This window comes from Typopeltis vanoorti, chromosome 14 (genome assembly GCF_054136105.1).
Source record: "Typopeltis vanoorti isolate ZY-2024b chromosome 14, IOZ_Tvanoo_1.0, whole genome shotgun sequence".
NCBI lineage: Eukaryota > Metazoa > Arthropoda > Arachnida > Uropygi > Thelyphonidae > Typopeltis > Typopeltis vanoorti.
The window spans coordinates 92,723,918-92,741,798 of NC_143562.1; the positions used below are offsets into that span (position 1 = coordinate 92,723,918).

General features: G+C 36.2%; 1 protein-coding gene across 5 annotated transcripts in view; it reads right to left on the minus strand.

Annotated features, from left to right (window-relative positions):
- LOC150099762 (uncharacterized protein C2orf42 homolog) overlaps positions 1-17,881 on the minus strand; it is a 243,042-nt gene that overhangs the window by 84,354 nt on the left and 140,807 nt on the right. For 4 of the 5 annotated variants that reach the window (XM_090403602.1, XM_090403600.1, XM_090403601.1 and 1 more), the window contains one exon: positions 15,653-15,760. The exons of the other annotated variant lie outside the window; for it this stretch is intronic. In XM_090403602.1, the coding sequence (XP_090259728.1) occupies positions 15,653-15,760 (108 nt within the window). The remainder of the gene's footprint in view (positions 1-15,652; positions 15,761-17,881) is intronic. 5 annotated transcript variants of the gene reach the window in all.

Here is a 17,881-nt window from a genome sequence, read left to right on the forward strand (position 1 = left end):
GATTAGTCTTTTGCCACAGTATGACAGTGAAATGTTTAAAAGGAGGGCCATAATTGCGAATGACTTTATGCGTGGGTTATGTATGACGAGTGGTGTGGAATTTGTGGACGTGTGGAGTGAGTTTGATGGGCGAAAGGATCTATATAAGATGGATGGCTTGCATTTGAATGGTTATGGTGTAAGAAGACTTGAGAAAGTGTTGCTGAATGTAGTGGATGTGCAAATTCAGGGAAACTAGATTTGTTAAGGGGGGGGGAGTAGATATACAGTCCTTAGGGAGGCAGTTGAATGTAAGAATGAATATAATATGCTAGAGCAAATAAGGACAACAAACCAGAGTGGGATAGTTAATATAAGGCATCAAGGTAGGGTTGGGGCTAATGGGGGGGGGGTCTTAAATTCATATACACTAATACTAGGAGTATTAGGAACAAGAAGGAAGAGTTTTTGGCCATGGTTGGCACTTCCAGACCACAGGTTATTGGTATTAGTGAAACATGGCTGACTGTAGATGATATAGCTAGTGGGATTGAATGTGATGGGTACAGTGTGTTCAGGAATGACAGTGAGAATAAAATGGGAGGAGGAGTATTGTTGATGATAGCTGATGAGCTACAGCCAAGGAGAATAGAAGTTGAATTGCAGGATAGAGAAAAGAGCACATTTGAGGCCATTTGGTGTGAGATTGTGGCTAGCAGAACTAAATATACAATTGGGTGCTGCTATAGACCAGGTGATGGAAAAGATGGTGGTGACAATATGCACAAGCAAATAGAAGAAATGAGTGGAAGGAGGGGTGATTATTATGGGAGATTTCAACTATGGTCGCATTGATTGGAGTGAGGAGAGGACACACGGGAGGAAGGAATTGGATTTTATGCGGTTATTAAGGGATAACTATCTGCGACAGCATGTAATGGAAAATACTAGGGGTCAGAGAGTGCTTGACCTAGTAATTACATCTGAGGATTTGGCTGTAACAAATATGACCACATTGCCACCAATCGGTGAGAGTGATCATAGGGTCTTGACTTGGGAGGTGGCTAAAGGTGTAGAATTTTCAATTAAGACAGGGTACATGTGGAATTATCAGGCTGGAAAGTATGACAAGCTTAGGAGTTTGATTGGCTCAGTGCCATGGCATGTACAACTGCAAGGACTAGAAGTTGATAGTGCATGGGAGGTAGTGAAGAAGTGCTTGCATGAAGCAATGGCTGACTGTATACCTAGAGTCCGAATAATAAATCAAGTAGGGGTTAAATGGATGAATAACACCATTAAGCTTGAGCTGCAAAAAAAGAAACAACTATGGAGGGAATTTAAGGAGAAAGGTGACCGGCAGGCACATGAACGGTATAAAGCGCAGGCCAGAAGGGTGACGAGTGTGGTAAGAAAAGCAAAAAAGATTACGAAAGAACATTGGCCATGCAGGCTAAAGAGAATCCTAAACAGTTTTTTAGATATATAGCAAGTAAAAGGAAAAATGTACATGGCAGAATGATTTTAAAGAATGCCGATGGTAGGGAGGTAACTGAATCAGTTGAGATAGCTGAGTTACTGAGTGAGCACTTTGCAAGAATATATCATCCAGGTGGTGACATTGCAGAAACGAATAAACCAGTAGATTATACGGGAATTGTGGTGAATGAAGTGGAGGTGAGTAGTCTATCGCATAACCTCAATGTCAATACATCTGTGGGATTGGATGGTATACCAGCTCGTGTAGTACGAGAAGCAGCTAAAGAATTGTCAGTACCCTTGACCATTTTGTTTAATTTGAGTCTCAGGTCTGGGTTAGTCCCGAGCAGGTGGAAGGAGGGGAAAATAGTTCCACTGCATAAAGGTGGTTCCAAGACTGCTGTTGTAAATTACCGACCGATTAGCATATCAGGAATCATTGTCAAGGTCTTAGAGAAATTAGTCAAGAAAAGAATACAGGATTGGATAGATGAAAATGGGATATTGTATGGGGGACAACATGGTTTTGTGAAGGGTAGATCATGCCTCAGTAACTTGCTCACGTTTTATAACACAGTGACGGCTGAACTGGATAGGGGTAATGGGTTTACAGTGATACTACTGGACCTTGCCAAGGCCTTTGACAGGATACCACATGGAACCCTAATCAGTAAACTGGAGCAGATGGGGATAGATATAGGGTTGGTAAGATGGATAGGAGGGTGGTTGAAGGAGAGATACCAGAGAGTGGTTTATTCAGGAGTGGAGTCAAAAAGACGTCTTGTGACTAGTGGAGTGCCGCAGGGCTCTGTTCTTGGACCACTGCTTTTCAATTTGTTCATCAATGATATTGGAAAGGATTTGAGAGGAAGTCTTCACTTGTTTGCTGATGATGCAAAGTTGGGTAGCGCAATTGTGAGTGCACAGGATGTCAAAATTTTACAGGATGATTTGGATAGTTTGGAGGACTGGGCTAGGAAAATTGGATGTCAGTTTAATGTGGCAAAGTGTAAGGTTATGCACTTTGGGGTGAAAAGAATATCAGCAGTATATTGCATAGGTGGAACCGTACTCCAGGAGATTGATGAGGCCAAGGATTTGGGAGTGCTGGTGGTTAGGGAGTTGAAGTTTAGGGGGCACATTGCAAAAGTAACTAAAACAGCTCACCAAATCACTTGGCTTATGAAAAATACTTTAACATGCAGAGAGAAACAAGTTGTTGTTCCTCTGTATCGAGCCTTGATAAGACCCCATCTGGACTTCTGTGCCCAGTTATGGGCACCAGGGTTTCTTCGTGATGGGGAGGAAGTGGAGAGGGTCCAGAGACGAGTGACCAAGATGATAGCAGGTCTGTGGAATGGACCTTATGAGAATAGGTATTAATATTTTATTAATAAGAGACCATACAATTTAATGAAAATAAAATACAAATTGCCAACCAGTTTCACTAGCTACTGTCTAGCATTATCAAGGCTGTACTGGTGTAAATACAAATGCACCAAGTTACATGAATAAAGAATCGTTAGTACCTATTAGGCCGTTACATTTGATAATTCTCGTTTGGACGTGCGCATGCGTTAGTCAGAATCCGATACATGACCACATGTTGTGTGGTTTTTCACGAATTGTAGCTCTGTTAAGCTAAGAGAATTGATGAGATTTTTCCATATGTCTTTAAGAAGAGACCCTGATTTCTATTTAAATTGCTGCCTGTTCATAGCACCACTGCTGATTCTTTAAAAGTTCTGTGTCTGTAGTCATCCTCGATGTAAGGCATAGAACTGTTTTTCCAGTCTATAACGTGATTGGATGTCGAAAAATGGTGAGCTAAACCCGATGTAATTATTCTGTTGTGATTTACGTCTCCCACATGTTCTTTCTGTCTTATTTCAAGACTTCGAGAGGTTTGTCCAATGTACGATAGGCCACATGTGCATGGAATTACATGTACTCCAGGATGTTTGAAGAATGGGACTTCATCTTTAGGTGATCTTGAGACCTTGATCATAGTAGTTGGTTTAAAAACCACTCTGATGTTATGAGCTTTTACCATTCTAGCTAATTTTGTGGGTACTGAACAAATATATGGAATCACTGCTGTGGACACATATTGGGAATCAGGTAAACGTTGTTGGAGGTTTTCTTTGAATAGAAATTTGTTTAAAATGTTGGTGTTAGCTAAGACTCATTCAGAGATAGAGTCTTAGCTATTTGCAACAGTTCTAACTGTACATCATCTTCTTTTGAAATAAACTTTAAGGCTCTATTGTGGAGCATATGAATGATGCTGTGTTTTTGTGATCGATGATGGTTTGACGAATAATGTAGATATCTTCCTATATCTGTGGGTTTCTTGTAAATGGACAGTTGGACATTGTTATATTCTCTCTTCACCAGTATGTCAAGAAAGGGTAGTTCATTGTTCTTCTCTAGTTCCATAGTAAATTTGATCTTATTGTGTAGTGTGTTGATTTTATTAAGAAACACTAGAAGGTTTTCCATGGTATCTTTCCATATGATGAACACGTCATGGACATATCTCCACCATATCGAAGGTATAGGTGAAATGTTGGAAAAAAGACCTATTTATGGAAAAACTTGAAAAAGATATTTTTTCCAACAACTCCTGAGCACAGCAAGCAACAGGGCTACCCCAAGATGCCATACCATCATCACAGCAAGCCCTGTTCTTGGACCATGGGAAAGAAAAATATTGTTGATCACTGCAGGCAAGCCCACTAATTGATCATTCCTGGCTGGGACATCCATCTTCATGAAGCAGAGGCCAAAGTAGTGCAAGACTGATAGAAATTCCTTTTCTGGATGGCCATGGGTTGCACAGCATGACAATGAGGTGTTGGATCTCAGTGATGATGGTCTGAAGATAGGACAATAAAAAGACAGGGAAGTACAGTAAAGAATAAGGCAAGAAAAGCATAAAAAAGTATAAAGATGAAAAGGGCCAGTGGGAAGGGTCCTCTCTACTATAAGTGTGCTTGAAATGGAGGGCCTTAAGTAGTTTTAAAAGCTCCCTGTTTCTAGAACAAAGGTTTCTGGAGTATTCAAAAAAAAAAAAAAAAAAAAAGGTAAGAAATCCTTGTCTGCCAATGGTAATAATACTGTAGGTTTACAACATTTTCTGGTGAGAGATACGAGATAGGTTTCAAAAGTTTCCGGCCTGACATACAAAATTCGTGCCAATTTTAAAATGCCGTGCATGACAGATAGCACCATCTATGGGGAGGTTAGGATACCAGTTTCAACTCTCTACCTGTATCATTCAGTTGGAGACACTCGTCTGATTAATACGTGGCATGCTAAGTGGCAGTAATGTTAAAAATTGAGAACTGCGCTGTGATAAAGTTTTTCACCAAAGAAGGGCTTTCTCTAAGTGCTATCAAACAGCAACTGGATGGTGTTTACAAGGAAGCTTCTCCTTCATATTCCACTGTTGGATACAGTTTCGCTTAGGAAGAGAGAGCATTGAAGATGATCCTCATGATGGTCGGCTGTGGAAGTAATGACTGAGAAAAATGCCTCTCTTGTTGAGGAGAAAACTCAATAACAGACAACTAAAGATCAAAAAAATTCAGCAAGATGGGGGCTTTTTTTAACAACCATCTTTTGCATCATTCATGAGAAGCTTCACATGGCGAAGGTCAGTGCAATGTGGGTGACACAACTTCTCTCTTCAATTCAGAAGCATCGTGTGATCTGTTCCTGCAAGTTTTTAGAGTTTTGCCAAGGGAATCAGAGAGAAGTGCTGGAATTCATTGTCACCAGGAATGAAACCAAGGTCCTTTATTATAATCCTCTTTCCAAAAGGGATCTATGGAGTGGTGCAAACCACCACCAAGAAAAGCTAAGGTCACTCAGTCCACCAAGAAGATCATGGCAACAACCTTTTGGGATTGCTGGGGAATTCTCTTGATTAACTTCAAGGAAAAGAATACCACCATGAATGCAGAATATTATGCTTCACTCCTGCACAAACTACACAACGTTATAAAGGAGAAGAGACGAGGAATGCTGAATCATGGTGTTTGCCTGCTTCATGACAATGCTCCAGTCCATACAGCTATTGTTGTGAAGGATGCAGTGAAGGACTGTGACTTCCAGGAGACTGAACATCCACCCTACAGCCCAGATCTAGCACCCAGTGACTACTACGTCTTCTCGAAATTGAAGAAAGACCTTCAAGGAAGAAAATTTGCAGATGACAGTGAGGTGATAGATGCAGTTTTAGGCCATTCTGCAAGTACAGGCTATTTTTTCAAGGGCACAGAAGTGTTAATTCAAAGATGTGAAAAGTGTGTTGAAGTAAAGGGAGATTATGTTGAAAAGTGACACAGTTGTTTTCTTTCCATCGCCTCTAAAAGTTAGTCAGGCTGGAAACTTATGTACCCACCCTCGTACATAAAAATGTCGCAATGTCCTCATAACTTCATATGGAAATGCTGCTCTAGAGAGCAAACATGGAACTTTTTAAAACTACTTTTGGTATACAAAGCAGGGCAGTGGTTTTGCATTGGATGATGAAAATAATCTGTCACCTATATCTAGAATTGTGCATAACTATGATCCTCTCAGTCACACTGTTACCAGCAGGATATTCCAAACTAGATAGGTCAAAGGAGAGGGATCTGAGACAAAGAGGTACCCTTGTCCTCTAGTTAGGGACTGAGTGTAGGGTCAAACAATCCTTTCTTATAAAAAATCTGCTGGTTACAAATCATTAGCAAGATATCTTCAGACAGCCAGACTTCAATGAACAGTGACTCAAATCTTGGAATAAAGGCCACTAAATATGATCATGCATGGGATGTTTATACAGAGCTAGTGCACTTCAAGAACTTACTCATAAATTAAACAGATATGAAATTGATATAGCAGCAATACAAGATGGATAAGAAATGGTAACTTGAAGAGAGAGAACCTCATTACTTTTATGGCAGAAACAACTCAGATAAAAATGAGCTAGGAAGAGACATCATTATTATGAAAAAAATTATAGATTATGAATATTCTGATTAGATTTGAAGCTTTTAATGAAATAATAAACAGGCTAAGAATGAAAAGAAAGTACTCCAAGAAAACTTTTATTAATGTTATTATTTCTGCAGTTTTTGTAGGTAGAGAAACTGTAAAAGGGAAAAAAAAAAGCAGTTCTATGAAAAATTCGAACTAATCCTTAAAAAAAAAAAAAAAAAAAAAAAATATATATATATATATATATAGAATTATTCTATCAGAAGACGTCAATGCAAAAATTGAAATGGGAAAAAAACATATAGAAAAATTAGTTTGCCAAAGCATGCACAAAAAAATAAATATTAATGGAGAAAGACTGATGAATTTGGAGACATCCAGAGATCATATACCTAATGGATATACACTTAACCAAACAAATCATATCATAATCAATAAAAGACAGAAATTCCAGACTATCAGTAGTCGCAGAGGAGCATCATGATAGTGATAATCTTCTAATCCTTTAGGATCAAAATGAATAATAAATATTTTTCAGTGCATATGAATTAGCTAATACAATATTAACAAACTTGATAAAAGAGAGAAGAAATTATGAGAGTAGATTTAAAAATGAACAATGAAAAGAGAGTGAAAATACTGAAAACATTTGAAATTATATAAAAGGAGAGGATAAAAATAGCAGAAAAAAAACTTAATGAAGAATGAACTGGCAATATAAAAAAGAAGACAAATAACTGGTTTAATAATCAATCTGATATTCATAATATTCAGAAAGAGATCAATAATGAAGCAAATAATGTAATCAATAAAAATAAAAAAAAATTACATGAACATCCTAGGGATTGCAGAAATTGATTGATAGGCAGAAGAAGGGGGGGATATGATCGAGACATTCAAATTACTGAAGGGTTTCTATAAGATTAACTCAGAAGATATTTCTGAGAACAGGATTGGTGGTGGGAGGACTAGGGGCCATCCATGGAAACTAGGCAAGAGTGTTGTTACCAAGGGTGTTAGAGCTAGGATTTTTACTTGGAGAGTGGTGAATGAGTGGAATAAGCTGCCAGAGTCTGTTGTGGGTGCCATGACTGTGAATGGGTTCAAGGCGAAGTATGATAGATACTGTGTGAATGTTGAATAGTTGTTCTTGATATGATGTTAGGGCCTCCCTTGAGTTGCCCGTAATAATCCTATAGAAATAACCAAAGAAAATCCTTGTATGAAATCAAACCAAAAAAAAAAAAAAAACAGATCCACACATGAAAGTAGCAACAGCAACAATAGACAAACATTGACTACTAGAAGATGAAGCAGTAAACAGGTGCACAAAACTAATGAACTATGATGAACCTGTGAGACTTTTGAACAGAAAGCTTTTGTCACTTAGAAATGCTTAAACATCACTAGACGAAGAAGGCAACTCAGAAACAACAAAGGACTATTCACATAAAGAAGCTGATGTTATCAAATAAGGTGGTAGTGAATTAATTACAGAAATATGTAAACTAATAAATTTAATATAAAAAATGAAGTGATATCCTTAGAACAGAAAGAATCACTATTCACATCATTATATAAAAAAATGGAAAGGAATGTGAATATTACAAAGGGATACTACTTCTACTGATGGGCTACAAAAGTTAATCTGTTATCATACGAGGGTGGTCTGAAAATTTCTTGGCCTAACAATGAAAAAACGAATTTATATCAAAATTATTTTTATTTTTCAACATAATCTCCCTTAAGACTAATACATTTATTCCAGCGATGCTCCAGCACCATTATCCCGTCCCTGTAGTGGTTCTCAGTAAGATCTGCAAAATACTCCTCTACAGCTGCAATCACCTCTTCATTCAAAGAAAAATACTGACCAGCGAGGAAGAGTTTTTTAGTTTTGGGAAGAGATAGAAGTCAGAGGGAGCCAAATCTGGGGAATAGGGTGGATGTTCCAACAATTCATAGTGCAGATCCCTTAATTTTCCCATTGCCAAAACACCTTTGTGGGCAGTTGCATTGTCCTGATGAAAGATGATTTTTTTATTCTGCAAATCAGGTCTTTTCTCATGATTTTTTTCGTCTAGTCTGGTTAAAAGATCGGAATAATATTCCTCGGTCGTTGTTTTACCCTTTTCAAGATAATAAATAAAATGCCTTATCATTCCAAAACACCAATGCCATGACCTTTCCTGCTCATGGAACCGACTTCTTCTTCTTTGGTGCTTAACAACTGGCTTCTGTCCACTGTTTTGACTGCTGTTTAGATTCTAGTGGGTAATGATGAATCCAAGTCTTGTCTATAGTAATAAATCGACACACAAAATCAGTTTTATTCTTGTTAAAACGCTCCAAGTACTGTTCAGAAATTTTCATGTGAGTGTGTTTTTGATCTGCTGTGAGCAAGCACAGCACCCATCTTGCACAAAGCTTTTTCATATGCAATTCTTCATGCAAAATATATCCAACGTGTTCTTTTGAAATGCCTATAGTCTCAGCAATTTCACATACTTGGACTCGTCGGTCATCCAATACCATGTCGTGCACGTCCATGTTTAAACTCGACAGCCCATTTTTTAATTGTCGAAAACGAAGGAGAAGTGGGCCCATAAACTATTATGAACTTCAAATGAATTTCTTTTACTGTTAAACCTTCTTTTACAAAGAATTTTATAACCGCACGATACTCAATTTTATCCATTTCAAGGGATACAGAGAACACATTTTGCTTCAGACAGCTGTATAAAACAAACTACTTGATAAAATGACTTGCAATTTCACATGGATGCTTATGAAAGATGTACCAACTTAGAAAAAAAAATGCCAATAGTGTTGCCATCTATGATTGAGGCCGAGAACTTTTGAGACCACCCTCGTATTAATAGAATCTTATTTGCTAAAGAAAACAGGTGAATATCAAGAAGATTCTAAAGAAGAGTATCCATATTAGACTTTTAAATTAGATTTGATTTTTAAATAAAAACATTACAAGACATTTAGAAAAAAAAAAATGGGAATATAATCAGCTATTCATATTTTGCACATAGATTTTAAAAAAAGATATAAGAAAGCATTCACAGAGAAGGCTTCTGACTAATATCATGTGAACTTGGACCCCCCCCCCCCCACACACACACAGCAAAAGCATGGTACTGGCTAATAAAAAATTAGATCTGAACCTTGCAATGTTAAGAGATTTCCCTTCACCCATCCTATTTAATTTGTCTTTCAGATAAAATTAGAGAAACTATAAAAGAAAACAAGCAACATTAGGATATGCGAGGGTTGTTCGATTAGTTTGTGCATAAATGAAGAAAACAATTTTTTTGGGAGAAACATTTTTTATTTTTCAACATAGTCTCCTTTGAGGTCTATACACTTAGTCTAATGATGCTAGAGTTTTTTGATCCCACCCATATAGTATGATTTGTCCAACTCTTCAAAATAGGCAGTTGTTTCAGCAATCACCTCATCATTTGATGAAAATCTCTTTCCTGCCAGCCATTTTTCATGTTTGGAAACAGATAATAATTCGAGGGAGCCAAATCTGGAGAGCAGGGGGATGCAAAAGGACTTCATAGCATAAATCGAACAATTTTGCAGTCACAATTACAGAAGACTGAGCGGGTGCATTGTCGTGGTGAAAAAGAATCTTCTTTTTCGCCAAGTGTGGTCGTTTTTCCTTTATTTCATTATTTAAACGATCCAGCAAAGATGCATAATACACTCTGGTAATTGTTTTGCCCTTTTCCAATAATTCTATGAAGATTATGCCACGAGCATCCCAGAAGACGGTGGCCATAACCTTTCCTGCTGAAGGAACGGTTTTCGCTTTCTTTGGTCAAAACCCATTATTTTGACTATTCCTTAGTCTCAGGCTGGTAGTGATGAATCCATGTTTCATCCACTGTTACGAAACGATGCAGAAATTCCCCTGGATTCTGTTGAAACATCTTCAAGCTGTCCTTGTGACAATTCACGCGTTGACGCTTTTGATCCAGTGTGAGCAAATGCAGCACCCATCTTGCGGATAGTTTTCTCACATGTAAATGTTCATGTAAAATATTATGATTATGTACACAGTCATTTGAGATGCCCACGGCCTTACCAATTCCATGCACCTTTACTCTTCCATCATCCATCACCATATCATGGATTTTTTCAATAATTTCTGGAGTAGTGACCTCAACAGGGCATCCAGAACGTTCAGCATCACTTGTGCTCATATGGCCACTTCGAAAGTTACTAAACCACTTATAAACTTCTAATCAAAGGTGCAGACTCACCATAATGTTTATCAAGCTTAGCTTTTGTTTCCTGAGCCGTTTTGGCTTTCAAAAAGTAATGCTTAATCTACACGAAATTCTTTCTCACCCAATTTTCACAAATCACGGTACTTGATCGATTCAAATGAACGCCAAACACAGAGGATCTATCTGACTGAAACTTAGTGTGTAATCCTCCAACAACTGCCAGCAACTAAAAATAACCTTGATACGTACTGGTTTCGCCATCTCTTAGACTTTGCACGGACTTATTGAACAGTCCTTGTACAGATAATCTTTGCCTAATTAGAAAAAAGCAGAAAGTATTAGAATAATGTTCAGATAACTCAAAACTACTGGCAAAAAATTTGGATTACATATCAACCAGAATAAAATTCTGGTATTAAAAATGTAAAAACAGCAACCAAGGGTAAATGAACAGTTAACTACAGATTACATAAATTTAACAATGCTACTTCCTTCAAAATATCTTGGAACATTAATTACTCAAGATAATAAAATGAGTAACATACATGCTAGAATGCATGCAATGAAGAGATCTTATCAGTTATTATATCATTGATTATCTTCCAAAAATCCCTTCTAACAGAATTATGCTAGAAATACAAGACAATCAACATGTACGACATTGTTTTATATGGAGCAGAAACTTGAAGCATAAGAGCAAGATGAAAAAACATTGCAAATCTAAATAAAATCCTTAATAAAGATTTTGTTTATACCTGGTTAACCAGGCAGCAATATAAAGATATGACAGTTTAATGTTATACAAATAATGAAATAAGATCCATGATTTAAGTTCCAAAACTGATTACTATTGCAAATACTGGAACACGTTGTGATGATGTACATGGACTTGCATTCCAACCATGTTATGGTTACTGAAGTCATATTCTTTATTCCTGAATAGGTGCCCAAGTCAGATAACCAAATGAAGCTTAAATTTAAGCTACTGTTACGGTTAAGTGACCTATAGCTTCCTTTTACTAGAGCTGTGTTAAGAAAAAGACATTCATATTTCTAGCTGTCAAAAAAAAAAAAAAAAAAAGGCATAAATAGCTTTGTCACAATTAACTGAAGCATTCAAAGCATGGCCAAGAGATGATCCCTGAATTTTTTTCCATCCCACTGCTGATGTTGCTATGATACACCTTTTCACATATTTGCTGTAACATCATAGCTAATTTCACATAATCCAGGACAAATATTCTAAGGGTGGGAGAGACTTTGTAGAATGCATCATCTTATGAGGATAATCAGTTTGTCTGTCACGTCTCCGAGTATCACAGCAACGTGTCAGGAGTTTTCTTTCTTACAAAGGAAAGGAAAACTGCATCTCTTACAACGTGTATTGCTATCTATATGACACTCAAAATAACAGAAAAGGATTTTCTGTATGTGCTTTGCAATAACCACCTTTAAATTCCCTGTAACATTCCAAAATTAAAAACTTCATCCACAAGAAGAATGTTTTCAGGTGCATCAAGAGGAAGATGAATATGAGATTCTAATAAATCCCAAATTCAGCCTGCCATGCAACAATAAGGAAATTATCAGACCATGAATGAGTGTGCTCTAATAACTACAATAGCCAAACTCCATATAGTCATAAAAACAAACATATCCATATGCTACAAACTTTCATGGAAGAAAAAAAAATTCAGAGAAATTTCAAGTTACTTGAAGAAAAGCAGTCTTTTAATTAAGGGTTGAACAGATCTAACTGAAAAACTAAAAGAATACGCATAAGTTTGGACACTCAGTTCTATTCATGTTCCCAATGAGGAAAGTTTGGATTATCTGAGTGATCTGAATTATATTTCATCACTATCTGATGATTGCTGCCTGGGAGTGACCAGAATGAACGAGTCACTGGTCTTGCTATTCTCTCCTATCTCACATTTCCTATCCTGGTTAACTTGTTCATGGAAACAGTTTCAATGAACAATAACAGATATAGCAACACTGAAGCCTGTCAAGTGGATCTAATATTATGATGTTATCTTAGTTATCTGGAAATAATTCACATCTCAGAATACTCTGTGCACCTTCTGAATAAATATACAGTCTTCAATATCACCCACTCTGGAAGATGTGAAAAATGGCATGTTGCCTTTTCTGAATATACTCACATAAAAATCTGGAAACCAGATGAGATATTAAAGAAACCCATGGATAGTGAAAGATACCCCCTTAGGGAGTTCTAAAAATTTAAAACCATACAGCTGAAGGAATTCTTCAGACAAGAAATCCCTATATATCAATGCTGAACCACTTCACTTAAAGGGCTCTTCCCTATGCAAAGATTACGTGTGTGGATGGGGGGGGGGGTAGGCTTCTCTTCTGCTCTCAAATATTCCACAAAAGCAGCAACATAACATATGAGGGCTCGGTTTCCTGGCCTTATGTAGGAAAGTTCCAATGCACTGCAGCAATACTCAGGTGATAATAATTCACCTCTTGGTGGCAAACAAACCCATAGCCATAAAGATTGTAGCTGCATTCATCCAGACTCCCTACCTTGGTACAAACACTTGAAACACATGAGATCAGATATAGTTGCAGCACTTCACTTTGAATAGATGTCAACAGCATAACACACACCATGAACAAGCATACATACAAGAAGCAACTGTATGTATTAGGTTTGCAGAAACTAATTTTACTTGAATGTATAATCGGCTGTTGTATCTTTATGTATGTAGTTTCTCTTGTTTATTTGTCTTTAAGGACACATTTTAGAAAACTGAATTTCAAGGACATACTGCAAAGACTGCTCTCAAATATCACCTGCTGAAAAGAAATTGCTTCTCCTCCCTCCTGTATTTAAGATTTTAACCAGTTTTATTAGTAGTATGCACAGATTTGGTCATCAGGATTTTAGGAACGTGAAACTAAGAATGGGCCCACAGATGATTAAGTGAATATTATCAGGACTGTATACTGTGAGCTATGAGATTAGATTTAGAGAATCTGATTTGCAAAAGTAAATAGGAGAAAAACAGATGTGCAGGTGAGACCAATAAGTTGTTGAGGGAGGTTTGGAAACAAATAGTAAGGTGACAAATGCAATATCTATTGCATTTGTAATAGAACTGTGTCATGTGACATCTTTCACCGGTGGAACGCTTGTAGCCAGTTCGCAGAACACAAGTGTTCCGGGGAACACCGGTTAAGAACCACTGTTCTAGAGGGATCGCTGACAAAGTGGCTCCGACGGTGGGTGCCAAGTCTCCAAGTCTCCAATAGATATTGGAGATTCACATACAGTGATTATTTTTTTAGACTGGGCAAAGGCATTCGATAGATTACCACGTGAAAGATTGGTATATAAGTTGCAGAAGATGGGATTAGATAGCAGATTGATTTAGATGAATTGAAGATTGGCTTTCTGAGCAAGTTGTGAATGATGGAGCAGTGTCTTAGAAAAGGTGACCAGTAGTATGACTCAGGGTTCTGTTCTTAGGCCTTACTGTTTAATTTATTAGTTAAAGATATTTCATGTGGATTGACTAGCAATCTTTATATGTTTCCCAATGTTTGCCAATGATGCAAAGTTAGGTAGAATTATCAGGAGTAGTGTTGATGTTAATTCTTTACAGGATGATTTCAATAGTCTTTTAGCTTGAACAAAAGAGTGGGAGTTGCAATTTTAATGTTAATAAGTGCAAGGTGTTACACTTTGGAATACAGAGATATAAGGCTACGTACTATACTGGTGGAGCTGTACTTCAGGAAGAGGATGAGATTTGGGATCTTGGAGTGATGGTAAATAATGGACTGAAGTTCCAAGGGCACATCACAAGGGCTGCAAAGACTGCAACATTGTATTGCTGCTATGATAAAAAATTCATTAACATGTAGGGATAAGGAAGTGGCGGTGCCTCTAAATAAGGCATTAGTCAAACTAGATGTGGACTAATGTGCTCATATTTGGTCACTTAGTTTTCATTGTAATGTTGGAACACTAGAGAGGGTTCAAAGATAAATAACCAAAGTGATATCAGTACTCTGGAGTGTTGCTTATGAAGAGCTCTTGAAGGAATGTGGATTAGGGGTTGATGGATAGGAGGGAAAGAGGAGATATGATATAGACCTTCAAGTTAAGGGATTTCATCAGATTAATACAGAAGGAATTATAAAAGAGTGGATGTTAACATGGGAAGAACAAGAGGACATCCCTGGAAGTTGTATAAAAATGTGATGAAGAAGGGTGCAAATAGTAATTTTTTTACAAGGAGAGTGGTTAGTGAGTGGAATGCATTGTGAATGAAGGTAGTGTAAATAACTTCAAAGCCTCCCATGATGAGTCTGTTGACTCCATGGAGGTTACCAAAATAATAATAATATATCTGATGTGGAGGATGGAATCAAGTGAAATGCACTGGCAAATGTGATGAGTGCAAAAAATTAAGGCATGGTATGACAGGCATAGTAACATAGTAGGCCTCCCATGATGAGTCCTGTGACTCCAAGATCATCTCTCGTGATGATAATATTAGATTCAATTATATTAATGGTTTGGATAATTATTAATAATGAAAATTATGGAACGTTACTATTTCTAGAAACTATTATTACCATTAAACCTTAAAATATACAATATTAATGAAGAATAACAATTAGGTTTATAAATGAAATTTACTTATCAACCATATTTGTTTACAAACTAAATTTTCTTAAAATTCATTTTAAGAAAATTTCTTAGAAGCAATGTATTTAAAACTAATTCAACTTCCTAGAACATCAAAACAAAGAAACAGTCACTGAATTTTGTTATCTATTTCAATTGCTAATTTTTTATGACCGATTCGTGTTTATATTTCCAAGACCATGGCCATCCACAACCCTTAGGAATATATAAAGCAGCATTTTCATTAATAAATAATAATTAACAGATAATTTATGAAGAAATACAGTACTCATTTTTTTTTGAAGCTGACTACTATATCCTTTTTTGGAAGAAGTTCGAGTCTTGCTGCCAGCCAAAAGGCTATCTTGAAGCAATAGTAAAGCACTGCTAGCTTGGACTGAAAAAAGAGTGATTATGGTTACTACTACTACTACTACTTATCTGTTGTGGTTTTAGAGTGCAATTGAAAATTTATGAACTACTGAGATATTATTCTTTTCTTAAATGTCATTTATGGAGTTTACATGAAAAAATTAAGGGAAAAAACCTTTCTTCACAATGATAGCTGCTAGATTCAATTAGAAAATGAATGTGATATAAAAAAATGCAAAGAAAAATAAGTGGATTCAAAATTTAATCAATTACAACGGCATTTGATTTTTATCTATCTTCACACTTATTTTTCCAGTTCATATGTTCTTATTTCTTGGTGATTCCATATGGATCCCCAGTTCCATATCTAAATTTTGTGAAGGTATCAAAAATTCTAGAAATGCTTCACTATCATTAAGCTTTCAAGATTTGCGCAGCCACAAATCCCTTATTTGGGGGGGGGGGGGGGGGAAGAAACTCTGAATTTTTATTCCTCTTATCTTTCTTTGTTTCTATTTCTTCAAACCTCTGCCTCAACAACAGCAATGCATCTGATGCCTCAATAATAAACATCACTAAAAATAAATCAATTTTGTTATTAAGCTCTTAATCCTTTAACTTCAATTTTCTTTTAATTTTAAAAATTATGATTTCACAATTTAGATCCTGAATAATTTGTTCTTCTCACATAGTCATAATACAGAGTTACTAAGAAGAAAGTAATATCACATTCTGCTTTACTTTTGAAATTATATAAAATATTTATCAATGCATCTCGATGGAGTTGTACAACTCATCATGGGAAATAACATCAGTGACTGCCCTCAACTGATATACCTCTTTTTGGTCCCCAATCTATTAATAAACTGTTAGTATGGGGAGTTTGCCTGCCTTTCCAAGGAAAAATTTAATTTTCCAACAGAAAATATGTTACTTTTGCCTGATACCAGTTAACTTAGTCTTAAATGAAAAAGACCTATGAAATATCTTCAATCAATAACTGAATGTAGCTAGGTCTTTGCAACCCAAATAGCTTGTAAAGAAATTAACGCTTCATGTAGGTAAATATGAAAAAAAAAAAAAAGTTAAAACTGGATGCAATTTAAATTATTGCATTCAAACTATTTGAATAACAATATTAGAGTAACTTGAATATGAATATGATTTTCTTTGATTTGAAACTGAATCATTAATTTGGAGACAAATGTTTAGATAAAGAATGACTGAACTGTATCTTATGATTTTGCATGTTTTCTGTATTCTACATGAAATATAAAAGAAATGTTCTTTCAATAATCATGAAAAAAGAAAGATGATAATATCCACTTAGCTTTTTCAGCTAGTGTAATAATTCTCTTAAAATTCATTTGTGAATTTTTACTTAAATTTTGCTAAAATCCAATTCAGTTTTTCTGAAACATGCACCAAATAAACCAAGAACTTCATTTTTACATATGCTCCAATTATATATCAAAAGATTGATATAACAGAAACCAATAAACAATAAATTAAATTACATCTCACCACCAATGCATCTCCTAGACCAGAAAGACTGACAAGTTATTGGAGTTTTCATGCAGATATTCCAAATGTTACAGATCATTAAGTTTCATATCATAAGCTTTCAAATATAGTTATATTTAAAAAGTAATGTTTTTAGAAGGGTAGTATCACAGTTATACAGCTGCAAAGATGTTTCAAAAAAAAAAAAAAAAAATACAGTAACAAACACTTCTTTATATGAAGGACTTTATCCTGAAAACAGATGCATGTAAAACACAAATGTTACTTTTCTATCACCAAAGCATTTATCCAAACAAAGAAGAAATCTGTGTGGTAGGTCTTTAGAAAGAAATTACAGAATGCTTTGCACTGCAGTCAGTTGCAAACTGCTTGCCAGACAGCTGCTCTTCAGTAGTCCAAAGAGATGGAAATTGTTGAAAGAAAAATCAGGCTGTGCTGTGGATGGAGTGGTCAGAACCTCCAAGATGTAGCATCAACACCATAACCATTTATGAATGCAGGTGGCAGTGTGCAGCATGCCAGTTAAATGATCACATTCTTAATGAAGTATATTTTCAGTACCTTTGTTTCTACATAAGCTCTTTCAAGTTCATGAAAGGCTATATAATATCTAGAGTTCATC